Genomic DNA, 27543 nt, shown 5'->3' on the forward strand with positions numbered 1-27543 from the left:
CAGACGCTCTCACGTACAAAGTCAGTCCTGTCTAAAAGGGGCCAGATGCCCCGTGCCAGGGGCAAGTCCTGCCAGTTGAAGAAAAGAAAGAGAGAAGGAAACTCTCCTGCGTTTGAACCCACTGCTTTCACCACGAGGCTCATCTCCGTGCCAACCCACGCTTGGTCCTTCATCTAAAGGCCTTTTTGCCTTGGTCTCAAGGGACATTCAGCACCTTCCAGCTACAGCTCTTGGATGCGTACGTGGAGGTCAGCTTTAATGCCCGAAGGCTGCACGCCACTTATCGACATAGCTTTCAACGTCCTACCTGCTGCACCGCTGCCTTGGCCAAGCTGGCAAGCAAAAGAGCGGCCTTACCTCTCTCCACCTTGCTCCGGCACTGCTTGAGACATAGACGTTGGTTTTCCTTGCCATGTTCTTGCCAACGGAGCCTAGGAGAATGGGAGAAATTATTCTTCCTGAGGAATGCAAAGTAATTGCTTATAATGAAGCCAGATACCTCTAACCTATTTTTATCTGTGAGCAAAATGACAACGATTGAGGAGCTGATTCTTCACACTAGAAACTAATCCCTTCAAAAGCAAGTAGTTTAGACTATTACAAGTTTTAAAAGGAGCTGGGTAAAAAACTATGGCTAGAAACATGATCAAACAAAATGTGCAAATGTTTTCTTCAGTAAAAGAGCGAGACAAACAGGTATTTCTGTATGTTCAAGAAACTCTTCACGCGGATAGCGGCAGGAAAGAGGATCGGAATAAAGCGGGCAAGTTTTCTCATGTCTTTGTGCTGCAGTAAAATATACATGCTGTAATTACTGTACGGGGACTGCAGCGGAGAAGGGACAGCAAAACATACAGTTTAATTGCATTTTTGTAACCTGCACGTATAAACTAGACGCTGCCAAGTTCTTTGCGTCCTGACAACAACGCGCCCCAAGCCCCTGTGCGGCTGTGGGAAGGAAAGCAGTACCGGTGGCGATGATCAGCCCCGGTGCCGACTCCTTGGAGAGAATGGGCATCCTACGCAGCTGGAAATTAAGCAGCTGGCTCAGGCGCTGGGCCAGGTGGAGAGAGCAGCCCTGAGAAAACTGGAAAAGCAAAACACAGCGGCATTAAACCTTTGCCCCGTGCTCGCCCATGCCCTCGTCCCGCCTAGTCCGGCCCTCTCTGCTTGGAAAGGCGAGGAGGGACTCCCTCGCGGCAGGATTGCCGTTTCAGCCTCTGTTGCGCGGAGCTTTTCCCACGGTCACCTCCCTGCCCCTTCCCGCCCCGCGCTACCTCGCAGTCTATCTGCTCCCCGTAGCGCGTCTGCGCCGGGGGCTGCAGCAGCTCCCAGGTGCCCCCCTTGTCAAAGGTGATGACGGAGCGCATGTTCTCCTCGCTGAAGGAGCCGTTGATCAAGGTGGCGATGTAGACGCCCCGCACGCCTTCGACGCGATGGAAGTCCGCAAAGGGCTCGTTGGCAAAATACCTGTGAGGAAATGCAAAGGTGGGATCAGTGAATTGCAGCCTCCCTGGGTCTGGGGAGCAGGGGCCTGTCAAGCCCAGGGATCGGGAAGATGCTTTGATCAAACGCAGCCAAAAACTACGAAGGCTTTGGCCAATTTACTGCAGACGATTAGGCGCATCCCACATTACCTGACCAAGGTGTCACTTCCAGCTCCTCCCGGGCTGTAGTAGAGCACATTTTCTAAAGACAGGGAGAACTTCAGGCCTTCTGCCTCCGAGATGTAGAGGTTGGTACGGTTGTTATCGTGGCTGACGCACACAAATACCTGGTCCTCCGAGGCGTCGGCAACATAAAATTCCTTTGGGATGTAAATGACAGGCGAGCAGGCTTCATACGTGTGGGCATACAAGCAGGGTTTATGTACAGGTTTAAAGGCTGGTTTAGCATTTCCTCTCAGCTAGCTGGAAGTTAAGTCTTCCCTCCACCCATTTGTACTTTTTCCACTTGGGCAAGCAGGTATCTTCCCTCTGCTTTTTCTGTTGCGTTTCTCCTCCAGCGATCGCTATCCTTCGCCCTCCGCCCCGCACAACCCACTGGCAAAGCACCCCAGAAGCAGCGTTGGGTGCCAAGCCCCATCGGCGCCGCATCTCTCTCTATGACGGGACCCCATCGAGGCCGGGGGCATCTCGCAGCCGGGAGCACGCCCCGCTGCTCTGCCAAACGCCCAGCGTACTTCTCGTGCTCTCTGTCATCCCTGCCAGCCTGGGGACACCAGGGCACGTCTGGTTCACGGATCACAGACTCTTTGCAAACCCTGGCCGTCCCCCCAGGCTTCCTCTGCCTGCAGAGAAGATGGATGCTCCGGGCCATGCCGGTGGAACGAGCACGTGCTCGGCGACCTAGCACCCCGCGCCATGGGAAGAGGTACGGTCCCCAAAAGCAGAGGCAAAGTGTGGAGCACTGAGATCAGCCCCTCTCTGGGTATCAGGGCTTTGCTGCCAGCCTCCATCACCAGTGCCGGAGGAAGTCGGTGGCTGTCTCTTTTCCAGATCGCCTCACACCCAGGATGGTACCGGCCCTGCACAGTGCTCTGGGAACTCCAGAGCCGTGAACCACTAAAGCACCATCAGGTAAACCACAAGATCATCCTAATGTGAGCTCTTGCTCAGCCAACCCCCCCGAGCAGGGTCATAGGAGGTCCCTTCCCAGCTCCAACTCCTGCAGTGCCTGGTGAAACACAGAGAACTGCTGTTTGACATCTGAGGGCATCCTTGGCAAAGGAGGGAAAGAGGAGGTCTTCTCGGAAATCACCGCTTACCTTAATCGGATGCTTGGTTACGAACTGTGCCACGCGCATCGGCTTGCGGTTGAAGGAAACCCAGAGCTGGCCCGAAGGTGGCTGCGAGCTGCCTAGCAAACGCTGCGGCAGAGCAGAGGGACACGTTAGGAGCAGCTCTCGTCCCTGACATCGCCCTCGTCTCCAGCAGTGGCCGAAAGGCAGACTGGGGCAAACCCACAAACCGCGTGCCTGGGACTTCGCCCTCCCTGCGTGCGGGCAAAGCGTGGCAGCTGCCTGGGGCTGACGGTGGGGAGCAGCGCTCCCCGTTCACGGTTTACATTGCCGCAGCCAGCGCTCGGCAAGGAGAGAAACTGCCCTTTCTGGCCAGTCGGGTGGAGGTAAGGAGGCTGGTTTTAATTCTTCCTCTTTCTGCAGAGCCGTCTGTCCTTTCCTTCCTATTTTTAACGATTTGCACAAAATGAAAGGCACCAGTGTGAAGCCAAAAAAGTAAAAAGCTGGGGGCAGCTTATTTCATACGGGATGCCAACGGTACAAACCTAAACCCAGATTTAGGCTCCAAAAATAAGCGGCCTGATTTTCCCAGGCTCCGTATCCCTAAGCAACCGCGCCTCCCACGGAGAGGAGCAGAAGTCAGAGTCCCCCGTGCCTCCGCCACCCAGCTTGTCTGCTCCCCAGCACCGCTCCTGCTGCGGCCGAGGTTTGACGCAAGTGCCTGATTCCAGACCTGGGGGTATAATTTCCAAATCGGCGGTTTGCAGCAGGCCGGCCTCCCTCCCAGCCTCTGTGTTTCCCATCGGTCTTTGCCTCGGCAGGGAATATGGGCGAGTTAAATGTTGTTTAGTGTAACGCCAGCCAGTAGAGCTGTAGGAGAAGGCATGACGGTGGCCCCTGTGACTCCTGAGTCCTCCAGAAGCAGAAACAACTCTGAAGAACCCCCAAATTGAGTTGGTCCTTGGAAAGGTCCCGACTCAAACCTGCCTCATCCTTTCAGGACGCTGCTCCCTGAGCCCGGTGGCTTCTCTGCAGGGACACGGACCATCCCCCAGGCTTCACCCCAACACCAACAGTGAGCCTAGATAAAGTCTTCTGGAAACCACACCAGGCTTCAGATCAGGCATAGCGCCAAGGGGATGGGCCCTAAGAGTTGCAGGCTGTACTACCTGCAAGAGAGACTTCTGAGAAACTGAAAGTGCTCTGCAAACACGTCCCCTGCCAGCATCGGACACCGCTGCGGGCGCTCGGGTGGCCGGAGGCGACACGCTCGCGGCTTACTGCCTAGGAAACCCTACGTGGCTTTGCAAGGAGTCACCCTAAGTGGCAAAGGTTGCTTCTTAAAACAGACTCAATGGCAGCAGCAGGGGGAAAAGCAATGCTGGCATCTTCTAAAAAGAAAACTGCTCCTTAACTTCCAGAAGGAATAGGACTCTACCCCTCCGGTGTCGTGCCTCTGATCATCTGTAAAGGGCTTGCCCTCAGTGAAAGCTTCACAAAGTACAGCGTGCCTGGGCTGTAGAGGGACCGAAAGACGGCTGCTGCTTACCCGCATCCTCTTTTCTAAGGAAAGCAAACTGAAAATCCAGCTCTTACCAGGCTGGAGCACGTCAGGCTACTTGGACCTAGTCCATGTTTGATGGTAATCCTCTCTGACAAGCGGCCTCCTAACCACTGAGCTGCCGAGCCACATCCCCCCTTCCCCTGCCACTCCCGCCTCGCCTGCCTTCCCAGGCATCCTGCGGTTTTCCCTGGGACCCAGCACTTTGCAGTCTGACCTATTTTTGCCCAGCCTGCTGAAAGCAGGCGTACGGGAACGCCGCCGCTCTGAGCTCCGCCGGGAGAGCGGCATCGGTAGGCGTTGCTTCGTCCGCGGCAGCGCTAGATTGAGCAGGGAAGGCAGCTGCAGGTAGTCTGAGCGACACCGCCGCAACAAGCTAAACGCGAGGTCCGAAGGCTGCAAGGTACAGCAGCGAGTAGCGTCGTCCCTAGCAAACGCTCTCGCCGTGCTTTAGGCACAGGTCCCAGCTGAAAGCAGAGCTACTGCCTGCTGGGGCCATGGTGGTACTGTACCGGCGCGTCGACCGCCACCCTCGGCGGTGAATTGCTCGCGTGACGCTTACCACAGATTTTGTTGCAAACATGTATTTGTCCCTGAGCTGGAAGTCTTCAACGTCTTCCAGGATTATTTCTTTATTTTCTCGGCTTTGAAAGAAATCGGTGCTGCGAATGACAGTCGAAGCCCCAGAAGGCTCGTGCCGCTCGATGTACACTGTATTCGGCTTATCGTAGGGCTCAACTCCCCTGGGAAGGACAAAAAAGGCAGTGGTGGTGTTATTTCTGGGCTTACAGAGCAGTGCAGAAGGCAGCGGGTACCAAGGAGCGGGAGCCCTTTCAAGCGACGGGGTGGGCGTGCAAGAACCAGGGGGAACGTGGAGCACCCCCGGGCGTGCATGTGGGCGGCTTTCTCCCGTCACATCGCAGTGCCGCGTCCCCGTGGCGCAGGGTCTCTGCTGGGCGAGGGGAGCAGGGGGCCGGAGCGTGCTTTGGTAACCCGGGTCCTTGGTTTGCGCAGGGCAGCAAGCGAGGCGAGGGAAGAGGGGAGCTGGGCGTAACACGCAAGCGCGACACGTACCAAGAAAAAGACTTCACGTGTTCCTGAATCATTATCCAGGTCCGGCCGAAATCATCCGATTTCCAGAGCTGCAACGACAAAGGTGAGAGATGCTAGCGGGACTGGGTAACCAAACAGACCCAACCCTTTCAGAGACCCAACCTCAGGCAGCAAAGGCAGGACGGACACGCATCCGTCGCAAAACCGTGAACTACTTTGTTGACTTCTCTTTACGCGGCAGCTACCCAAACGAACAGCAATCTTTCTAGCGGCAGGAGAATAACCCGAACGGGAAAAAATTGTGCTTTAGTTTCCTACCAGAAGGATTTCCCACTGTCTGTTGATCCAGTTTTACAGTTGGTTTTTTTTACTGGTTTTTACAGTAACTCAGAAAAAAAAATAACTTGTTATAATGTACTCGTGGAGCGCATTAGCAAGGGTAAATATCTGGGCAGAGCCGCCTCCCCCTCGGAGGCCGTTACAACCCCAAGCACAGCAACACGCTGCTGTTGCAGATCCGCGGGCATCAGTAGGGCAAAGGTCAAGAGGAGGGATAGCATCTTTCAGTGCGCCAACGAAAGCGGCGGCGATAAACACGCCAGCCCGCAGGCGCATCAGCTCCTCTGCTAATCCCGTCCCTCGAAGGGCACGTGTCCCTGAGTCCTGCCCATCTTTTTCCAAGAGCTACGGTGGCACCCGAGCTGCAATTTTTGCCTCTTTTTTGCAGGTACGCGGATACGGCCAGCCAGACTCCAGCCTCGACAGTCGGTCCAGCAGCCTGCCCAGGGAAGGCACCGCTCCCAGCCGGCTCTGGCCCCCCAGGAAGGCGCCGGCGGCGTCCAGCACGCACCCTGCTACGACCGTGCACGTACCCTGCTCGACTGTCCCCGTTCACGTGTCGGGGGATGGTTGTTTCGTCTCCAGGTTTTGCTTATGCTGCCCGTGTCTATCTGAAAGTGCTGTAATTATTTACCGACTTTACCCAGAAGCTCCAGGAGAAAAAAAAAAGCGTTTGTTTTCAAGAAGCAATTTGTTATGCAAGACCCAAAGCCAAACCACGTGCCCGCATGAAATACTGCAGAGGTCAGTCCTGCCTCAGCTGCCAGCGCTCCACGGCGAGTTACGACCACGCTAGTCGGGGAGATCGATACGGTCAGGAGCGGTGTGGATGAAGGACCAGCATAAATGAAGGAAAGGAAGCATTTAAGGCAGCCATCCCGCAGGTTCTATATCCTCACCGCTCCAGAGGTCAGAAACCAGGCTGACCTGGTTTCTGAAGGAAAGGGGTGTCCTGGCCAATTTGGGACAGCTCTGCCTACAGTAATCCAAGATCAGACACCCTGGACGGTCAAAGCACGAGCCCATGCGGCGCCGGCACGAGGCAGGGTGGCTCTCGGCATGCCGTAAGGGCTGTGGGACACATAACGGGCCAGGGGAATGCCACAGCAGGGTGCAGGACGCTGGCCCTCCCGGCTAAACAGAAGCGTTCACCTGTTTTTTAGGATGAGACCTGTCGGAGCCCAGGAGGAGGTTGGGGTTCCTGCCGTGCAGGAGGAGGTCTGCTGCTCTGAAGGGAATCGAGAAGCCCTGAATATTGTTGCAGAAGTCGGTGGTGATCCAGAGGTACGGGACGAAGGCGTCCACGAAGATATACTGGGAAGAGAGGGACCGAGAAGGACAGCAGGTGGTCAGCTTCCAGGAGGTCAGAGCAGAGCTTGGGCTAGTCGTAAGAAAGGCAGGCATCCTGGGGGAGCCTTTGGGAGGGCAAACTCTGGAGGGGAGGAATTTGCCTGCCCCAGCCGCTCCCCCTCCTGCCACGCTCCGATGCTCCTGAGCGTCGCAGAGCTGTACAGGAGGTACGGCAGCGTGCCCGGCACATCCCGTCTCTGCCCCAGGGACCCCCCGGGATGGCCCGAGGGGCTCTCCTGGGAAGCGAGAGGACCGTGCAAAAACGGCCTTCGGTCCCTGCCTGCGGGAGGGGCTCGTCCCTCCCGGCCGCTGCAGCGGAAAGGCCTGCGTGGGCACTCGGCCCGTGTAGAGGCAGGTTTTCAGCGTGACCCACGGATGCGGGTCGGGCGGCCGCACACCCAGGTCCCCTGGCCCGGGGGCCGTGCCGCATTCACGCTGTCAGCGGCGTTAAGCATCGCTGCCCCATCTACGAGCCCCACTGGGCGCCGGCTGCCGCATCCTCACCCTCTTGTTGTCGGCCGGGCTGTGGTAGAACTGGGCGATGGCCACCTCGCTGCTGTTCCCCCCGCTGAAGCTGAACCTCTCCGAAATCTTCTTAAAACTCTTCCCGTAGTCATAAGACACGTAAACCTGCAAAGGAGAAGCCCCAGCGTGAAGAGCGCAAAGCTCTTGTTTCCCTCCTGGCGGATTTGGTAAAAGTTCAGAAAACTACAGGAGAGGAAAGCCTTAGAGATTGCCCGAGCCAGCCTTTCAGGGCTCGAACCCGTGGGGTAACACAGAGGATATTAAACATATTTTTTTTTCTGCCTCTGAACTGAAACTCACGGGCCTTTCTTTCATCTTCCCAGCGCACGAGAGAAAGGCAGGCTGTAGCTCAGCAGCCGCCGGCACAGAACCAGAGAAGGCGCCCCGGGACAACGCCAGGTCGCACTACTTACATCGCTGTTTTTGGGACCCAGCAAAGACAGGCTGTCTCTGGCCAACGCCACGATCACGTTGCTCTTCTCTCCCGCCCAGTGAACGACCATCTGATTGTGGGAATCGTTGAGGCTGACCTGCAACGCCAAGGAAGAGGGCACTATGAGCCAAAGCCTCGCCCGCAGGGACAGTCGGAGAGCAGCTGCCCACACCCGCTTGGACCGCTCCTCCTCGGAAATGCGCAGTCTGGGGAAACTCGTTCAAACCATGGGCAGAAGTTAAACAGGCCGGAAAGGAAAAAGCAGAGCGGCATCGTGTGTCCGGCTCTTCAGACCTCGGAGGAGCCGGGAAGCGTGCCTGTGGGCACATCGGGCTGAGCTCAGCTCCAGCCCAGAGCACTAAAACGCATCGGGATGGCCCACGGCTGTTGGGTGTGCGCAAAGGGCTTTATCTTTCCACCGCCACTTTCTCAGGCGGTGCTCCCACCTCTCCCCGCAGTCTCATTGAAAGAGCCCCCCTCCTCGTTTAAACCGCAGCCGAGCAAACCGGCGGCAGCTCATCGTGACGGGGGTCGGAGACTTCTGCCAACGCGACGGGGATTACGCAGACCGTGCCGCCGAGCCGGGGCTGCTGTCGCTTGTACGGAGGCCGCCGCAGCAGTGGTATTCAAGCACTCGCTGCAAGCCACCAAACAGTTAAAGAGAAGGCTGCCCTGGGCGGGGGTGACGTTGGAGCACGGCCCCACGTAAAGCAGCGTCTCTCATGAACATGTTGGCAAAATGCGTGTGCCTGAAGGGGTCAGTTTTCCCTTTATTCTTCCTCAGAGAAACAGGATTTGAGGAACAATGAGAATGAAAACTAAAACCAAGGATCGAGAAGTGATTTCAAACCCAGGCTGATTAGGCCAAGGGCCACAGGGAAACCGAGTCGCCCTTCTACAGCGACTTCTTCTGTAGCCGAAAGGACGTGCCGGTTTCCGAAACAGACGCAGTCATACACAGTCCCGTTATTCCCCGTGCGTGAGCTGTATCTGGCAGCGCTGTAACCGCGCCGGTCGCGAAGGGCCGGTTTCTATGGGGAAGCTATCGCAGCATCGCTGCGGCGGGAGCTGAAGGTGCAGGCGCCTCTGGGAAAACCCCGGGTCTGTAGCGACGGCTCCCAGCGAGCGGGAACGGCCAGCCTTGCCGGGGAAGCCAGGCGAAGTACCTCAGCAGCGGCCGCAGCTCGGCCACGGACGGGCGCCCCGATCGCTGCAGCAGCGGACGCGCGTGCCTGAGTCCCCGGCAAGCCACCATTGCCGCAGCTCAGGCGCCGGCTGGTAACCCCGAAGCTCGTGGCCTTGGGAAGCTGTAAAAATACAGGACTAAGCCCTTCTTGGGCCTGATACCCCGTGGCTCCCGCTGGCCCCGGGATCGGCGAGGAGCGCTGCTCGGGGTAAGGGGCCAGTTTAACGTCTGCCAGCGACTGGCAAGTAAAGCACTTGGAAAAACAAGGTCTTTATTCTGGAAGAGGGAGGGTGAGTAAAACAGAAGCCCTCAAATCCCTCTTATGCAATAGGCTTACACAAGGCGGGGGGAAATCAAAACCTGGCAGGGAGGCAGCGAGCAGCCCCCAGGGCCCGTGCCCCCAGCTGCACCCCCGCCTGCCCGGCCAGAGACCCCCCCCCACCGGGCAAACCAGGCCGTAGCACCCGGAGAGCAAACACAGCGGAGATTTAGGTCAGGCAGCAGCATTGGCTACGAAGCAAGCCAGCGGTAGCCTTGCGCACCCGCTGGAAAAAAAGAAGCGACGCTGTTTGAGGATGCAGGGAAACAGGGCGGAGAAGAAGGAATTGCTGATGCCCGCTGAGGCAGCGGGCGTACAGCCTCGGGTCTGAAATCCAGAGCAGCTCTGCAGTCCCAGCCCCTATCCCCCTCCCCTCCTTTAAAAGCAGAATAACCCCATCGAGATCTCCTACATCTATATTAGTTATTTTGGGTGCAGCTTTTTTGGGTTCCCAGCTGTGCCCAGGCTGAGGCCGCTGGCTTCAGGCAAAGGGCTGGGTTTAATAGCCCGTCTGGAGTTTTGTTTTTATTGGGAGGGGAAGGGGACAGCGAGGGGGATCCCATAGTTGTGCATTCAAAGACAGAAGCGAGCAACCCTGCCCGGCCTCCCTTCCCCGGGAAAGCCCCTCAAAAGGGAGATTTGCCCGCTTCCCCCCAAGGAAAGCCAAAGCCTAGATGTGCCAGACATCGCCCTGTGCGCGCCCTCCCCAGCTCCCCTCGGCCAAGAGGGGCTCGTCGCCGCCTCCGTGGCCGTTTCGGTCGCGCTTTGCATTTTTTTTTGCTGCGAGAAATCTGACCCTAGGACAGTTTCAAAATCAGAAAAACCACAGGTGGCTTCTACCCGTGCCTTGCTTTAACCTCGGCAATAAACCTCTACAGCTTTTTTCCTGTGAGCCAAAAGAGACAGCGAGCCCCCTCCTCGGAGCAGGGAGACCTGGGAAGTGGAGTGAAACCCAAAGAGCAGGGGCACTGTGTTTGGGCTCGGGGCAGCCAGCTGAGCCTCGTTACTCATTAGGAGCCATGTGATCTCAGGCAGCCTAATGAGGGCAGAGCCCCTATATAAAGGCCAAACTGGGCACGAGTGAGATTTGGTTCCCCGGTAGCAGGGAGGAAGAGCAGTACCGAGTGCCTAGGGGCTGTGCTCAGCAGAAAGTTTAGGAGTAGCTAAAGACTGCTAGAGCATGTCTTGCTAAGGGGTGTAAAGAAAGAGAAGCCACCGGAAGGTTGCCTTATACTGTAAGTCCCCGGGGAAGGGCTCGTGCACCAGCGTCTCAGGTTCGGGAGCCTCACGTGTTTGTCTCTGCCGGTTCCCAGCGCGGGAGATCGCAGCCGGCGGCCAAGCAGCCCTGCTGCGGCCCTTTGGAGCTTTGCGGGGACCGAATGGCGCAGGGGAGCAACAAACGGGACCCCGAGTCTTTGCTGTCCAGGCAGCAGCGCCGCATCGTGTCCCGGGTGAAAAGCACCTGATGTCCCACTGACCAGGATGTTTTTTGTGAAATAGCTTTGCAATAAGGCGGCCGTTATCCCCGACACGTGTAACCCTGCCCTGCTTGCTGGGACCAGGCTCCTTTGGCAGGGGCCCGCTGTCACAGAGTCCCCCTGACGGAGGAAACCTTCCTCGGGAACCAGTTTAACCTATGAACGGCCAACGGCTGGTGCCTAATGGAAACAGCATTTAGCATAACTTCCACTTAATGGGGAAATGTTTTGGTCTTTGCCAAGTGATTAAGTGTATGTGAAATACGCATGAAATTCTAAGTCGTCCTCCTAATATGTAAGGTGCCAAACGAAGTCCAGGAGCCAAGAAGTAGCAGAGACTGCTTGTAGCTCTAGTTAAAGTAGTTAATGCTGCTAGCTTTGCTCACGCTATATACTTTTTTTTTGTTAACAGTATCTTCCAATAAATGAATTCCCTGCAGAAACAGCACGAGAAGACAGCCCCCAGACCTGCCGTCCCGCGGGAGCACCCCAGAGCAGGTACGAGCTCCCGCGCGGCTCAAGGGGCATAGCTGGAGCCTGGCTGGGCTGGGAGGGGGAACGTTGCCTGGAGGCACGGTGCTGCGCCGAGACGGTAGCGGTGCCCTGCCGAGCCTCCGGAGGCAATGACCGTCGGTAGGCGAGCAGACCCGGGTGCGTAGCGTGCAGTGCCGAGCTCCTCGAGCGCCCGGGGCCGGGGGAAGCGCCCCGATCCCGCGTTCCTCGGCGCCCACAACGCCTAAGCGCCGGCTCCCCTTCCCGTCGCGTTCCTCTCGGTTGCCTGTGCCCAGAGTCGAGAGGTTGCGGCAGGATTTGGGTCGCAAAGCTCGGCAGAGGCACTTCGCCCCTCGCACGTGACAAACTGCAGCGTGAGCGAAAGCCCTGGGCTTCAAAATGGTACAGGCTGGCTAGGAGACGATCGACCCTGGTGCAGGCACCTCGCCGTACCTACTCGTACGGTTGCTGGCAGCATCTCCGGCCTTCCCGTCACCAGAGGACTCGAAATCCCAGCCTCTGAGCCGCCAGCGAGGCTGAGCTGCTCTGCGTAGGAAGCGTAACTTCCCCGTGCAGAAATCGTGCCGTTAGCTGTGATGAACTGCAAGCAGAAATATCGCTCGCTTGCTGACTTGTTATAACACCTAGCACCCGCGCGCAGTGACGAGCGTCAGGACGGCATTAGGGGCTATTCTGGGGGCCGAGCGGGCTCGGGAGCTAACTGTGTGCGTCGACGGCTTTGCTCTGTCGAGGGTTACCGCTCCAGCTATAGGGCTCGGACTGCAGCTCGACCCAGGCGCTCGCTATTAATCAGGAGGCGATGCGGTACGACTGCTCGGGGGCTGAGGCTCAAGGCTGTAAAATTGGGGCTGTGCAGAAAAGAGACTCCTAGGGATAATGTACGTGTATTTCCATCCTTGTTATGTAACTGAAAATGGGGTGCCTACAAACAAATGCAGCTCCTAGGAGATTTCTGAAGAGTTAATATGTTATTAGTACATCTCAATAAGCGACGGTATCGGAGAGCAAAGGGCCTCTGTGGCCACCAGCAGCTGCCGAAACCGTCAAAGTTTTGCCAGCAGCTCAGATCTTGGCTTTTGAAGGCTGTCAGGAGGTGCTTGCCGAAGAGGAATCGGCTAAACGTTTTGTACCCGGTAGCCGGGGGAACGAGGATGGGGCTGAAGAAAGCTATTGCTGAAAGGGGTCAGAAGCGAACCCGCAGCTAGGTTAGCGCAGGGCTTTAAAGGAAAGGTGCTCTCACCAGGCTCCTCATCGTTGTGGCTCGCCGGAAGCCGCCGCGGACGAGTGCCGGGCCTTTGCGTCCCCGCTTCCCCTGCCTCCCCCCGCCCGGCAAGGCTTATGCAATAGCCCGGCATCACGGACGAGTCGAGCGTCGCGGGTGGCTACTGCGTTCCCAGCACGCCGCATTCCCCGTGCGCTCCCACTAAAGCTTCATTACTGTACCTTCTGCTCGGCTCCCGAGCATCTGTTTCTAGCCCTGCCGTGATATTTTAAAATACAGTCTGTGCCTGCCGTAGCGCTGCTCGTGGCTTGGACTGAAAACGCCAGGGTCTGAAATCATTGATGTGAAACACGGGTGACTCATTTCGGAGAGCGCCAGACCCATGTTAATTTTGTTAATACTGAAATCGTTTGCTTGCAGGGCTGTTTTCTCTCCACCACCATCAACAGAGCTCTCCGTTAGCTGTCGTTTCTAGGAGAAAGGAAAAGGATAAGGGAGGAGGGGGAAGATCGGGGTCGAGGCGGGAGCCCCGTTTACCCCAGAAACGAGCGGGTTTCTCAGCGAGAAGGTCCCGGAGGTGGGCTCTCTTTCTAAACTGACGGCGGGGGGGAAAGAGGGTGTGACGGGGAATCGACGCTGTCCCGGCAAATTTGGCTAAGGGCCGATGAAAGTCACTCCCCCGTAACCACAGCACGGAGGAAAGCTGCAGAAAAGGTCTAAAGCGCTGCCGGTGAAGCGCGCCACGAGCTAGTCATTACAGCTACAGAAAGCTGAAGCGATGCCCCTGGGACACCGCGACGCTCGCTTAGTCCAACAGCAGGGTCTGCGAGGAACCTGCCGAAGGGGAAGTAATGCATAAAAACACAAACGCCTCTCGCGGCTGCTGCGGTGCCGGGAGCAGGAACCGTGTGGCTTCCGGAGACCCGTCTCTCCTGGCAAGCTCTCACAAGCAAGCGCTGGGAGCGGGGAACCTTCCCGGGTCGGCTGGGGAAGGGGCAGGGGTGCCCGTGCCCCGGGCAGACGCGGCGATGGGGAGGGGTATCCGCAAACGTGAGGAAGGAAGGACGGGGGGTCTGGGGGCCTGCGGCCAGCCCTCTGCCGGGACGTGCCATCGCCACCCACGGCACCTCCAGAAGGGTAAAGTCTAATCTGGGAAGGTCTCCGCCGGGCTGGCAAACTAGGTCAAAATTAAGTACGGTTCAGTTCCGACGCAGGGTGATTGATGTCTCCGTTCGTACAGCTGGATGGCGTTTACCCTGCGAAGCACTTGCTGTCTTCTCTGAAAGAAGAAAGGCTCCTTGCCAGTTTGCAGGTTGTGAGGGAAGGGAGCTAAGGTGGGCTCTCCACCTGGGACGGGCTAGCGGCCGCAAAAGAAGAGAAGCTTTGGCTCTCTCTGCTCAGGCACTATTTTGACCGTGCGCTAACAGGATTTTTGGGCAGCTCGCCAGCACGGCCCGGGCCAGTGCAGCGCACGGCACGAGGGCCGCGGGAAGGGACTCCCGAAGCCTGGGCGCAGCTCTGCCCGCGAGCCGCTCGTGGCTGCGGCTCTAGCGAGGGGCTCGTCTCCCGGGGAGCGCTTTGCTTGCTTGGTACTCTGCAAGCGTGCAGCGCCAGAGATGGCAACGTTAACGTCTCCTGCGCAACGTCATCGCGGCAGCGTTACGTCAACGGGGGGAGAATTCTTCTTCTCGGTTGTCTTGAAAAACTTCTCTCTTAAAGATTAAGATCACCGAGCGGCATCGTGGTGTGGCATTGATTTTAATCTAATGCGGGCTGTGCTACTCTAAGTGCTAGCAGCCGAGGAAGTCATCTTTGGTCTTCATCGGTGCGGAGGGGCAGGGGGTGTCAAGGTTAAGTAGGTGGGCTGATAAAAGGTCATTTCGTAGCAAATGGCCTGGAAACGACGGAAGCCTGGTCCTTTTTCTCGAAGGCGGGATTGGTTGGCATCAGGCAGCTTGAGAGCAATGAAGTAGGTCCCCCCGGGAGGGAGAGGGCTGAGCTGATGTTACAGCAGGCAATAACGCCGGTTCAGGGGATGGGGAGGCACAGAGGCGACAGCAGTGCGCGGGTTAGGAGCCGCGGGGAGAGGCTCGAGGCCTCGCAGCGGCAGCACGCGGGGCGAGCTGGCTGCCGCAGGAGCCGTCAGCGGTTAGATAAGATGTCTTTCGTCCCAGCGCGGTTTAAGGCAAAGGTTTCTTGCGAGTTGCGTGCTTCTGGGGGAGGTTTTGGATAAGCCCTTTCCAAAGAAGGGAAGGGGATGCCTGCGGCTAAAGGTTCGACCTGTATGCCTGTATTAGCAGCCCAGCGGTGTAAATGCGGTCCGTAACGGTGATCCTTTCTCTTACTCCTCAGGACCAGGAGACAGAGGCTGGCATCCCGCCCCGCACTGCTCCTCGCCGTCTGCCACGGCTACGACACGACACTCGTGAGACAGCACGCCTCGGGGTCACGGAAGACGCTTCGACCCGGCACGCAGGTAGGCAGCCAAAGCGGCTACTGCTCTTTTCCTTGTTTGTTGCGCTAAGCGAAGTCCTCGCAGGCGATGTGGTTCGTGGCTGGCTTTCCCCTAGGAGGGGAGGGGATTTATTGGGATGGCGGGGATGCACTCTAGAAATGTAAAATTCGGGAGCCGAGTGCCTGCGTCCAGGTCTGAGCAGGGATGCGTAGGAAAGAGCACGGAGGCTGTTAAGGGACAGGAGGGCAGGCCACAGATGAGCCACCGCTTCGGTAGCCGGGGTTTATCACCAGGAAGAGGAGGGAGGGCAGGGTACGGTGCCGCGGTTGCCGGAGGGGGTTTGGGGAGCGCCGCCGGCCCGGGGGGACGCGGGCAGCAGTCGTCTCGCCCTGGGGATGCTTCTCTGGCGTCAGCGGTGTCCTAGAAAAGACCCGTCACGTGTCGGCGCCTGCTTCGTAACGGTCTGTCCATTGTAACGCTCGCCAAGAGTCCCGTAGAGGTGAGGGCCACGCAAAGGAACAAAACCCGCTCTGTCTCGAAGCCGACGGTCTCTGGAGGCGTGCGTGCGTGCGTGCGTTTGGTCTCGGGGTTGCTGGTGCTTTGGAGTCGGAAAAGCCAGGGAAAAGCCAGGAAGGCGCAGGGGTTTAGGCTACCGGTCTCGTCGTTCACTCGGTTTCCCGAAAAGCTTTGCCGTAGCCGCGCGAGCCTGCCCGGCAAGATTGCGATCGGTGGTGAGGATCCGGACGAGGAATCCAAGTAATGTTTTGTCCTTGTGTCTTTGGTGTCTAGGGCAAGAGGGCTCTGAGCCTGTTACTGACGGTGCCGAGTAAGCTGCGTTTGGCTCCCGAGGAGCCCCAAAGGGTTTGGACTTTCTTCCCCTCCTCGCTTCTGGACGGGGCGATGCGCCCCTCCCTCTCGCTCCGGTCCCCCGGCAACATCACCCGCGGCGGCGAGGGGCAGCACCGACCTCCCGCGCCGCGCTTTTCCTTCGCCTCTGAGCCGAGCCTGGGCTCTAAGCCGTCCCACGAGGCGGCGTCGGGACCGCGGCAGAGAGCCGGGGAAGGGCAGGGAGTTTCGGGGCGCGAGCCAGGGCCTAGCATATGGCCGAGCGGCCTGCCAAGCGAACGGGAGCAGGACGCGTCCCAGATAAGGGACAGCAGCCGCACGGCACCAGGATGCTCGGTCCGAGCGCTGCCTCTTACGATGATGTCCCTGAAAGAGGACTGCTTTTTGTGACTGCGCTATTTTCTGCTGGGGTTAGAGAAGCGCCAGAGACCTAGGGGAGGGAGGGGGGAAGCAGGGATCGTTCGGCGCTCGTGACACAGCACGAGAGCCCCGAGCGCGGTGTTACGCGGCTTTCTGGCTTCCTAGGCGTTAGTAATTCTGCGCGGTCGGATCTGTAACAGAGGCTCGGACGCGCGGGCTCTCTCTATTAGAGCAGGCCCCGATTTAAAGCACTGTAGCGCTCGGGCGAACTCGGAACTGTTGTATAGCGTCAATAAACTCTTCTTAGTGACACGCAGCACCCGGGCTTTCAAATTGGTGCGTGCCGCCCCAAAGAAGCGGAAGGGGTGGGTTTGGTACGCTAGCCTGAAACCGTGTGCCGCGCCGCCGGCGGGATCGACTCTGTTCTCCAGGCGAATCCTCTCTGAAAGCTTAAGGCAACGAGGAAAGACCGAACAGCGGCAGACTTTGCTGAACTCCCGCGCCCTCTCAGATCTGCCGCCGCGTGTCCAGGCGATAGAGGACAGTCCCTAGCTGAGCCAGGCAGGCGGGCTAGATGAAAGCCACAGGGAGACAGAAGGCAAAACGCTACAGATGTCTTTCCGTAGATGAGAGACGAGCGTTGCGGTTTTTCTAAAGCGGGGTAGCGGTGTTAAGCTAAAACTAGCCAAATGTTGAGGAGGTAGAGGAGGCGAAGCAGATTTTCAAGGGAAGTTGGAACAGCTTTTCCCCATCCTCTAAAGGGAGGAGCAGGGCTTTAGGAGCGGCACCAGCCCCGCGCGTGCCCCTCGAGCTAGTCCCGTCTCGTGGCTGGCTCTTTCTCATCCTGCAAGTAGCAAAAAGGGGCAATTATAGGGCACCCGGAAGGGAAAGCGCTAGCGGAGGAGGCGACGCAGATGTCGCCGAAGGCTCCAAGCCTTGCCTGAAGCGTGCCTTGTCCTCTGGTTCCCGCTCACCTTCCCGGCAGCCTTTTGGGCACGTGATGAGACGCAGGCAGCGTGAGCGAGGAGGGTCAAGTAGGACAACTTAGCGCAATCCAGCGTGCGGAAAGTTAAAAAATAAAGTAGACTCTCTAAGGCCGAAGCTTTCCATAGCGAGCGCCCGGGCAGCCTGGGTGTAATTCCTCATCGCCCCTAAGGCAACGGGTGTCTGCAAAAGGGGCGGCGAGGGGCAGCCTTTACGGTCCCGGCAGCAAAACTTGCCAAGGAATCGAGTCCGAGCAGGGATACTTTGAGAAATAGCAGTTTCTATGTTTTTCAGCGATGAGCGACTCCTCTCCCCCTCTTTTTCAAGGAGCAGCGGAGGATGGATCGGAAACGCAGAGAGGAGCCCTTCTTACGGAGAAGGGCACGGTGCTTCACGAATAGCAATGTCCTCTACCAGAAGTCACCTCCCTCTGCCTAGCTTGCGAGCGTCTCTAGGTGAAGAGTTGCTGCCCACCTCCTGCCCGCTCCTAGCCGGAGGGACTCGCTTTCCCATCTGGCGAACTAGCAGAGGGGACGACCTGACCCAGCTCGTCTCGCTAGCGCGTGCCCTTGGCCGCCCGGCAGCTACCGCTGCTCATCTTGCTGGAGATGAACCCGCAAGCCTAAAATGCAAATCCGATAGCGCCACTAGTTTGAGACGGATCAGGGAGAAACGGGGAGAGGCGGGAATAGCTGTAGGCAGAGATCAGCGGTACTGCACGTCTAAACGTCGGCCGCTTTGCGAACGGGGCACGTTGCGGGCAGCAACCGAGCTACCGGGCGTAGCCAGGGCTGCTTTGCCAGCAACCTGCCCCCCCCCGCCGCCGCGACCGACCCTTCCCCGCGGGCGCCGGGGGGATGCCGGCCATCCCCCCGCGGGATCCGCTCCAGCCCCTGCGGCCGTGCAAGTTATTTTCCGTGCAGCAAGTGCGCGACGCAGACAGACGCGCACACCCCGCAGCGGAGCCGCGGGGGGCTGCAGCGCGTCGCGCTGTCGCCGAGGCCGAGCGGCGCGGCCGGCTCCCCGCCAGCCCACTCGCGGCACCGAGCACCGTGGGGACCGGGGACGAGCGGCTGTGCCCGGAGTTGGCGGCAGCGCTGCCGCCCTCCGCACCCTCTTTTCCCCTCGTCCCCCCCCCCCCCCCCCCCGCAAGCGCTCCCCGCAACTGCCCGCGGCGGGGGCGGCGCGGGGTGATGTAACGCGGTATTTGGGGGGGGGGGGGGGGGCACCGCGCACCACGCGAGCACCGCGGGGCCGGCGGGTCCCCCCCGGCCCGGCTCACCTGTCCGTACACCTGGATGGGCTCCGGCGCGGCGCGGCGGCTCCGCGGGGGCGCGGCGGCGGGCGGCGGGGCGCGGAGCAGCAGCGCGGAATGGCCGCCCGCCGCCGGCAGCAGCAGCAGCGGCAGGAGGGGCAGGAGGCGGCGGGGGAGCGGGGCGGCCCGGCGCACCCCGCCGCTGCTCGGCGTCGCCATGTTCGTGCCGCCGGGGCCGGGTCGAGGCGTGCGGGGCCGCGCCGAGCCGAGCGGAGCCGGAGCCGGGCGGAGCGGAGAGCCGCGCCGCCGCCCGGAGAGAATGTGCAACGGGCAGCGGCGCCGCTCCGCGCCTCCCCGCGCCCCTCCGCGCCCGCATCCCGCCCCCGCCGCCCGCTCCCCTCGGGGGACGCTCGGGGCCCCCTCCCCGAACCCGGGCTCTGTGGCGTGGTCTCTTCCCTTTGGAGGATGCCTTGGGATCCTCGTGAAATAAAGCGAAAGGAAGTTAAAAGCATCGCAATAAACCGAAGCGCAGCGACGCGACGTGAAATCGAGTCAAACGGAACGAAGCTAAACCGAATAAAGTCAAAGTAGCGTAAAATAAAGGAGTTGCAGGCTCTTTTCTCTGGGGGACGCGTGAGGTTTTCCCACCCCCCCAACAAAGCCTAGATGCTCTTTGCTGCCCACGCACACCCCTGGCAGGGCGTGCCCCCCCAGCCCGGGACGCGGGCCCAAAGCACCCCGGCGTCGGCGGGAAGCGGCGTGATTGCCCGCGCAAGCGTCCGGGCTGAGGTTTGACAGCGTTCCGGGCCCGGGTTGTCACTGATGTCGCTTGCGGCCGCGTAGGGGGTAATAAACGTGAGAGGCCCCGCGGGGAGCCCCAGAGCATCTCGGCGGGGGCGGGCCGAGCGAGGGTCACGATCCAGGATGGGGACAGCACTGGAAATCACGTGCCGGGACAAAGCCCGACTCCCCTCTGTTGCTGCAGCTAGCAACGCGCAGCTCCTACCGATGATCTACTGCTCTTACTGGTCGTCTGCTGGTTTGGGGACGTTCGAAATCAGAGGCCAAACCTGCGGCTGCATGCACAGACGCCCACGTGTCCTAGGCCAGCGGCTATCGCGCGCTCACGGAGTAACCGTGCGCCCCGCGCGTCACGACAGGGACGCCCCGGACTTCTGTCGGTGCCGCCGAGCGTGGCCCCGCTGGGAGCAGGAGGCCCGTCCGCAGCGGGACCTGCAGGCTCTGTCAGGAGGGAAAAGGCGTACGTGCTCTCTACGAGCATCGCCCTTCCTTGCCTGCGTGACGGGAGGGGTTTGCTGTCGGAGCAGGCTGGGCAGCGCTCCTGGCGTACCGAGCGTTCGATCAAGCGTTTTGAGCTAGGTGAGCAGGGACAGACAGGCGACGTGGTTGTCCGGACGCTGTAGCTGTTCTGGACTCTGGAATCCCACTGTTGACTGCAAGCAGAGCGGCCCGCAGCGTGAGATCTGCTCCGCTTGCGGTTTTGAAGCTCTTCTAACCTCGTGGAAGCTCTTTGCCGCTCGCGTCCGTGCCCAGCGGTCCCGCTCGCAGCACGCGCGCCCGGTCCCTTTTTTTTCTCCAAGGCGGTTTCTAAGCAGCGTCTCCGGTAGTTCAGGCAGTTACTGATGTGCAGCTATGCCCGGGAAGCCCCCGTGGGTTTTAAAGGTCTACCGGCCTCGTGCAGCGACGTGTTCTCGAGCATCGGTTTGAGGCTCCTCGCTATGTCTGACACCCCGTGGGAAAGAAGAGCGGCCGGTAAAGACCTTGGTTTCCTGTAACCGAAGGTTTACGAGGTCTGCGCAGTCCGTCCACGCTGGGGAGATTGTCCCGCGGGTCAGCCGTAACGCTTCGCGTTTAGCGCGTTTGTCGAGCGCTCTTGCGGCGCCGGCGGGCTGTTTAGGGTAAGCAGTTTTCCCGGCGATCGGTCAGGCCCACCGCGAGGAGAAGAGGCTAGCTCGGCAGGCAGGAATGTAGGCTCGGGTCCTTGCGGAGAGGCGGGTGGGTTGGGTGCGGCGAGGAGCTGCGTCTGCCTCTCGATGGGAAGATGAAAGCGTGGATGGACGTCAAAAGCAGAGAGGGAAAAAGCGTAAACGATTTCGTACGTTATCGCGGCAGACTTTCCCCGGTACGGTTCCGGTAGCCCTCAGAGCTCTCCCCCCCCGGTTTCTGCCATCTTCCTGTCTGTGCAGAGCTGGGAAGGCGCGCGCTGTCTCACCCAAGCCACCGGTGGGAGTGGGAAAGCCAGAGGCCCCCGCGGTCCCTCTGGGCCCTCCCGTCACCTCTCCCACCCTTTGCGCTCAGCAGGCGGGTTCGAGCTGTGCTAACGGAGCAGCTCTTTCTGCCCAGGGTCGAGGTAGCTAGCCGCGTGCTCACCCACAAAACATTCAGCGTAGACGACGCGCCCGCGTTACTCGTCGGCGCGGCGGCGACGATGCGCGGTTAGGCAGGGACGGTGCGGGACCGCCGCCGGCGGCCGCAGCCCCGATTCATCGGCGTGGGCCGAAGCGCCGGGCTCCCAGCTTCGGGGACTTGCGCAGCGCTGCCGCAGGCCGCGAGAGGCACCTCTCGCGTGCCCCTTCCAGAGAGCGAATTGCCCCATCCCCGCCCAGGGCTCGCGTGGCCGTACCGGCGGAAATCGTTGTAACGCGCAGGCTTTTGTGGTGCTGGGCAGTGCCGCGCCCAGGGGTGTTACGGAGCCGGGGTGGGAACGGGGAGCGGAGACTCGAGGCAGAAGGAGAGCAGCGGGTTTGCGCCAAGGCGGCGAGGAAGGACCGGGGCCAGCTCTGCCCAGGCTCCCGGCGGTCCGCGTCCTGCCGGCCGGAGGGTCCCTCCCGCGTGGCTCCGTCTCGGGCTCTGCGGTCAGCGGGAGCTGTTGGCTCATCTCAGCGCCGTGCTGAAAGCGGATATACGGCTTGCGCATCCGAGGCGGTTCATCTGCACCCCGCTCCGCTCACGCCGAGCACCGGGGATGCTGCGGCCCGTGCCTGGGCCGCGTTACGCGTGTTACGCGAGTTACGCGACTCGTCTGACGGAGACCGTGACTCGGGAGTCTAGGCAGGTGCGAGGAAAAAGAGAGTCTCGCTTTCAGATGCCGGGCGATCCTTCCTGTCTCGTTTTCCTCCCCTTCCGTTGGCGCGGTCTTTTGCTCCCTCGCCTAGCCGGGCAAGCCTGCGCGAGCAGGGGTCTGCCGTCCTTTCCGCCGCGACGGACCGAGGGGTCGCGCCCCGCTCGTCCGAAGGTCGCCCCTGCCGAGGCAGATGGGAAGGGGGTCGACCGTAGGAGGCAGCGGGAGAGCTGAGCCGCGCCCGTTGCTCGGCCCCAGCTGGTCTCTGCGAGCCGGAGGTGTTTTTCAGGGCGTAGTCTTGCTGCTGAGAATAGGCCTTACCTGTCTTTTAGCCTCTTCCGTCTCGGAGCGGCCGAGAGCAGACTAACGGGTCGCGTCTCCTCCGCCTCGTGCGCCGTTCCGGCGTTTCTAACCTTGTCGGGAAATCTTCAGAGGAAACGCACGTGACCCGGCGGCGAAGGAACGCGAGCTTCTAAGTCCCGCGGACAGCCCCGAGGCGCTCTCGTTCCCCCTCCTTTTGCCTGCTTTAATAGCAGAAACGTCGTCCGGCGCTTTCCCCGAGGCGCTTTCACCTAGAAACCCGGTCAGTGTATTTCAGTTATCTAGTCAATGCAATTATAAGCCCTCCTCATAAAGCTTTTGGCGGTCTCGACTCGGCGTAACGTCCCTCCGGAGGACCGGAGGGTAAGGGCAGAGTCAATAAGGGAGCTTTATCGCACAGGAATCCCCGTAGCCGGTCGCTCTCCGGCGCAGACGTGGCGGACGAGGGAGAGGGACCCAAAAAGGGCACGGCAGCGGTCACCGAAAGCACCGCCGCGTCCGAGCGTCCGTCCCGTTTCCCACGAAGCGACTCGCTCTGCCCTGCCAAATCCCCCCGAACAGAAGCAACAGAGGAAGAACAGGGTAAGAAATAGTAAGAAAGGAGGAAGCGGCTTCGTAGCCGTTTCTAAACGGAGGAAATCGGGCTACGGGGGGGTCGCCGGCCTCCTCCCGGCCTCCGCGTCGCGCTCCTCGCAGGGCACGTCGAGCGACGCGACCGCCCGCTCGCGCACGGCGCCGACCAGGGTCCCCGTTCCCCCTGCGGGACTCGACCCCGCCAGGTCGCTGCGGTGGGAGCGAGGGAGAGAGCGGTAGCGAGGAGCCCTCGGGTGAACCCAGCGCTGGTAAACGCTAACAGATGAATAGCTCTTTCTTTGCGGAGGGAAATCGACGTTTCCTTTGCCAAGGTATTTTTTGTTTCGTGAAGAAAGAACCCGTCTCCTGCCGTAGAGGGGAGGGGGAACAGAGCGGCGTTTCTTTTCGGGTACATCTGGATTTCATCAGCAGCAAACGCCCTGAGCTCCGAGAGCATGGCGAGGAGCCCCCGGCCCCCCGGTTTTCCTTCCTCTCTCCCCCTCGCCTTTCCCCGGCACAGCCCGACAGGTCCCGGAGGGTTTAGGGGACCGCGGGGGCTGGAACAGCCGTCCCCCGCGGAGCCTCGCCGAGAGAGCCGATAGAGTCGTTTAAAGGCAGTATCGTGCGTCGTCGGAGTCGAGTCAGGGAGCGAAACGGCCCGCCCCGCCGTCGGCGTCCGATCTCGGCCCCGACGCGGCGGAGAGCTCGGCGCGCGGGGACGCCGGGGGCGAGAGCCCGTCGCCGCCGCGGGAAGAAGGGCCGCACGTGCGGCTCGCGCGCGCCGGGAGCGAGCCGAGGTGCGCGTCGAGCGGGCAGGTCTCTGAGCAGGGCTGGCCATTCGCCGTCGTTCCGACTCATCCGGGAAGCGAGAGAGCACGTCTCTCCTGGGAAAGCGGGCCCCTTTGCGGGGTTTGTAGGACGCAGGGCGCTTTCAAAGAGGAAATCGCCTGGTCTCGGCAGGACCTGCCTTTGAAGCAAAGGTCTCGGGGGACGGGACCTTCGGGGCCGCCACGCGTCGCGTTTTTGGGATCCGGCGTCCGCCGAGAGCGCGGAAGCCCGAGGAGCAACCGCGCCCGGCGTGGACGGGGAGCTCGGCACGGCCGAGCGGCGTCCGCATGCCACCGCGCACGTCCTTTGGGCAGGTCCGCGAGGCACCGCTCCGAGCAGTCGCCCGAGGCGTCGCTGCGTGGGTCTTCCAGATTTGCCGTGAACAATTGGCAGCCTTTTTGCCAGAGGAGCCCGCTCTCTCAACGGGGCACAAACCGAGCCCCGTGGGTCGCTAATCCTTTCCTTTCCTTTCTGTGTACTCTCAAGCCAGAAACCCCTGCCTTGAAATCCAGAGCAGTAACCGTTGCCCACGGCTCTCGGATCTCGCCGCTCGCAGAGCTGCAGCACAGCCGCTCGTTATCGCCGCAAGGGCGAGCGGTCTCCCGAGACAGCCGAGGAGGGAAAGGGGACGGGCCGAAGGGGCGGCGAACGCGGGCAGGGACGGAGGCGCCGGCTAATCGGGGTGACGGACGGGACGGGACAAAACCCGTGTCTGTCGGTACCGGGCGCTGCCGGCCGGCAGCGGCCTGCGGCGTGACGATGCTCTGGGCTTAGCCAGACTCGCTCAGGCTCGGGTTTCTTCCCGTCTCTATCCGTGTCTAAGAAGGGTAGAAGTCCGGCAGCGGACGCAGGCAGGGGAAGCCGTGGCCCGTGCCCCGGCTGTAAAGGTTCTTCGGTGGCGACCCCCGCCTTCGGGCCGGAGCTCATCAGCTGGACTCGAGGGGGGCGAGTGGGAAGGTCTGCGTCTCAGGTGGAATAACCGGATTCGTGAAAAAGAGTAATCTGGATTACGGCGTGGCTGGCAGAGAGGGTAACGCAGAGACGCACGTACCAGCCGTGCGGCTCAGCTCCCCCGGGACCCCGAGCGGGTCGCAGCGCCTCTCTGCCCCGCCGCACGGTCTCCGCGGCAAGGGCGACCGTGTCGCGCCCAGCCGCTCGTCGCTTTGTTCCGTCCGTAGGCGCTCGCGGTCTGGCGAACGACAGGCAAGCTGGGAACAAAGCCCACGTAAACTAGGGAAAAACACGGCGCGGCCGGCAGCGCGAGCCCGGTACGGTCACGTCGTGGCCGACACGGCGCTCGAGAAGCTGCGGCCCCGTCCCTCCAGGCCCGTGTCCGGCGCCCGCCCGGCAAGCGGCAGGGGCGAGAGGCGGGCCAGGGGATTTTGGAGAGGCATCGCCCCGATGACGGCAGAGGGAGGTCTCGGCCCCCGCTTCCCAGCGCCGCGACGGCGCGGGTTGCCGCCGGGCTCCCCGCACGAGCGCGTCCCCGATTCTCCGCTCGAAGGGCGAGCAAACGGGCGCGAGTTGAAACCCGGGGCCCAAAGTCCCTCGTGCAGTAAGAAGGCTCCGATGCGGAACCTGGGGACGCTCGGCAGGAGGGCAGGGGTTTTAACTAGTCTGGGCGCAGCCCGTGGCAAAAAGCCGCACGCTCGAGACGGAGGCGTGGAAGCGTGTCGTCTTTTACAGGGGAGCTGCTTTCTGGGCAGACCGGCGTTTTTGTAGTCCCGGAAGGGAATCGGTCTCCCAAAACGTCGGTCGCGGTTACCTTCAGCGGAAGGTAGCGCCGTACGGGAAGGATAGCCTCGAGGCGGATGCGATTCTGAAGGGCAGCAGGCCCGGCAAACGGAGCAGAAGGTACTTTGGCGGAGGGCGCGCGGCACGTTTCTTTGGGTACGCGAGCGGCGGGCTCCGACCTCGTCTCGGCCCGCTTGCGAAGCGGTGTCAGGCAGTAGGGGTCTGGAAGGATACCGTACCCGGAGAGGGACCGATCGTCTGTCACATCCCGAACGTGTTTTGTCAGCAAGGGTAGCTCCTCACAGGGCCGGAGGCTTCCAAGTCGCGGGGCACGTGCCGCGCCGCGTTTCCGCGCGTCCGAAATCGGCAAAGCTCCGTCTGCGTGGAAGCGCACGGGGAGGCGTCCGGGCGCCCCGAGGGCCGACGGGCTTCGCGAGAGCCGGGTCCGTGCCGCGGGAGCGCGCCGTCCCTTTGGGGGACGGCCGCGCCCGAGGTGCCGGGGTCGGATTTTCCCCTCCGCGTAGGTGAACGGAGACGAGGCGGAGGTTATCAGCCCTGCCGCCTGTCCGCGGGGCTTTTGAGCGGATCCGCAGGTAGCAGGTTTGATCCGTGCCGGGAAAAAAAGGGAGATAGCCGGGGACCGCGACGCGTCACTAGGTCTGCTGCCGGTCTCTCGAGCTCTCCCGACCGGTGACGAGGGAACCTCCTCCTTTCCGGCGGCTTCTTGACGCCTCTGCCCGGAGTCAGTCGTCCGTCAATATCGTTCACGGGCTTTATATACGTACGCTCGCGCGCGTATGGAAAGCGCGTATGTCTATACGTATACGTATCTGCGGTAAACGCGCACGCGCGTACGTATACGTTTGCGCAGAGGTGCGTATTTATATTTGCGTTTAGCTGCGTACAGAAATATCTCTCTAGATAAAAATATATTGTATTTAAGCGTTTATTAGAGACGCACGCGCGTACGGAAAGACGCGCGCGTATCTATACGCGCGCACACGCGAATCGTACTGATTTGTACAGACGCGTCTGCGTCGGGGGACCGGGCGCGTAAATATTTTCTGGAACGAAGAAAAGCCACGCGGCGTAGGGCGCGCGCGCACGGGGACGCTCCTCTCCGGATACCTCGGCCGAGGCAAAGGGCGCGATCGTCGGGGCGCGGGGGCTCCGCAGACCCTCGCCGAAGGGCGCCGCCCGATCACGGGCACGCCACGGGCAGCGTCCGCCGCTCGTCGGCAAGCCCCTGCGAACGGGGCTAGCCAGGGCCCGCGGCCGCCCGCCGAGGACGGCCGTGCCCGTCTGCTACCGCAGGATGGGCTCCCGAGTAGACGCATCCATTTTCAGGGGTTAGGCGAGGGGCGCAGAGCGAGGATGCGGGGCCAGTCGCAGCCCCCGCCGCAGCGGAGATGCCGGCGCGGGAACGTGGCGGCGCGGGCAGACGTGCAAAGAGTCGCCCGTCAAACGGTTGCCGAAATGAGGCAGGCCGGGCGGGCGGGCAGCACAGCCTAGCCCCCGACGAGAGAGACGGACGGCGTGTCTGCGCCGTCGGCGGCCGTCGGCAGGTCTAAGGAAGGCGTCGCCCCGCTCCCGGCTTCGGTCTCGGAGCCTTCCTCGGAGGCGGACGGTGGTCACGTAGGCGTTCTGCAGGCCGTGGCTCGGGGCTTCGGCAGAGGCATCCGAGCAGTAAGCTCGCGCGTAGCGTGTCGCTTGTTGCGCCCGGGGTCTCTCCGGGAAGCGTGGCGTTTAGCGTGCAGCACGCGGTACGCGAACGCACGCTTACGGGCGCGCGGAAGGGCGTCGCGTAGCAGGCGAACGAAGGTGGGCACGCGCTCTGGGCGCGGGCGGACGGGGACGCTATCGCAGAGAAGAGCAGCGAGCCGGGGCGCAGAGGAAATCCACCCGGTCGGCACCAGCGGCAGCAGAAAAGGCTCCGATGTCGGGCAAAGCGCACGGGGACGTCGGGGAAGGGGAGCGGGCGAGGCCGGGGAGCGCTTCGCATCCACGCGTCGCCGAGAAGGGCTCCCGAATCCCACCTGCCGCCGCTGGCGAACGACGCGGGAGCGGGCCGGCAAATCCCCGTCCCTCGACGCGGAGCGGCGCCGCCTCACGCGGTCGAGAGGGCGCGCCGAAAGCCGGAGCCGCAACCGGGAGCGGGGGGCCCTTCTGCGGACCGATGCCGCGCGGGCGAAGGGAAAGGAGCGACGACGCGGGCTGCCGTTTCCGGCACGGAAAGCACAGACCTTCGCCGTAAATCGCGCTCCCGTCGTCCAGCCCGCGGTCGTTAAGAAGCCCGCCTCGCCACGGGTTTCGCAGCGTGCGAAGCGGCAGCCGTTAGCTGCGTCCGCCGTCGTTTCCTCACGTAGAAATTACCCCGCGGGCTAAT

At 61.2% G+C, this 27543-nt stretch overlaps 2 protein-coding genes across 2 annotated transcripts in view; one reads left to right on the plus strand and one right to left on the minus strand.

Annotated features, from left to right (window-relative positions):
* Nucleotides 1-18838, minus strand: part of SORL1 (sortilin related receptor 1) — a 53279-nt gene extending 34441 nt beyond the window's left edge. Inside the window, exons 1-11 of the mRNA XM_087763236.1 lie at nt 18647-18838; nt 7982-8098; nt 7548-7673; nt 6846-7007; nt 5376-5443; nt 4864-5044; nt 2768-2869; nt 1638-1807; nt 1278-1470; nt 970-1087; nt 358-431 (exon numbers count right to left, since the gene is read on the minus strand). Coding sequence (XP_087619362.1) covers nt 358-431; nt 970-1087; nt 1278-1470; nt 1638-1807; nt 2768-2869; nt 4864-5044; nt 5376-5443; nt 6846-7007; nt 7548-7673; nt 7982-8098; nt 18647-18838 — 1503 coding nt within the window. The remainder of the gene's footprint in view (nt 1-357; nt 432-969; nt 1088-1277; nt 1471-1637; nt 1808-2767; nt 2870-4863; nt 5045-5375; nt 5444-6845; nt 7008-7547; nt 7674-7981; nt 8099-18646) is intronic.
* On the plus strand, nt 8375-16742 carry LOC148054994 (uncharacterized). The gene is made up of 6 exons (XM_087763232.1): nt 8375-8394; nt 8498-8600; nt 10670-10741; nt 11397-11482; nt 15072-15195; nt 15964-16742. Exons 1-6 carry the CDS (start codon nt 8375-8377, stop codon nt 16408-16410), a joined length of 852 nt encoding a protein of 283 aa, XP_087619358.1. The 3' UTR covers nt 16411-16742.
* Nucleotides 18839-27543: the final 8705 nt, after the last annotated feature.

Source organism: Nipponia nippon, unplaced genomic scaffold, assembly GCF_047370975.1.
Source record: "Nipponia nippon isolate SJK-2023a ecotype South Korea unplaced genomic scaffold, ASM4737097v1 scaffold_28, whole genome shotgun sequence".
Lineage (NCBI taxonomy): Eukaryota > Metazoa > Chordata > Aves > Pelecaniformes > Threskiornithidae > Nipponia > Nipponia nippon.

Bases quoted from the DNA above. Each gene is read 5' to 3' on its own strand.
- LOC148054994 (XM_087763232.1), top strand. From the start codon at position 8,375: ATGGCCCACGGCTGTTGGGT. The intron at 8,395-8,497 runs GTGCGCAAAGGG...TTTAAACCGCAG, and splicing joins ATGGCCCACGGCTGTTGGGT to CCGAGCAAACCGGCGGCAGC. The intron at 8,601-10,669 runs GTACGGAGGCCG...GTTTAGGAGTAG, and splicing joins AGCCGGGGCTGCTGTCGCTT to CTAAAGACTGCTAGAGCATG.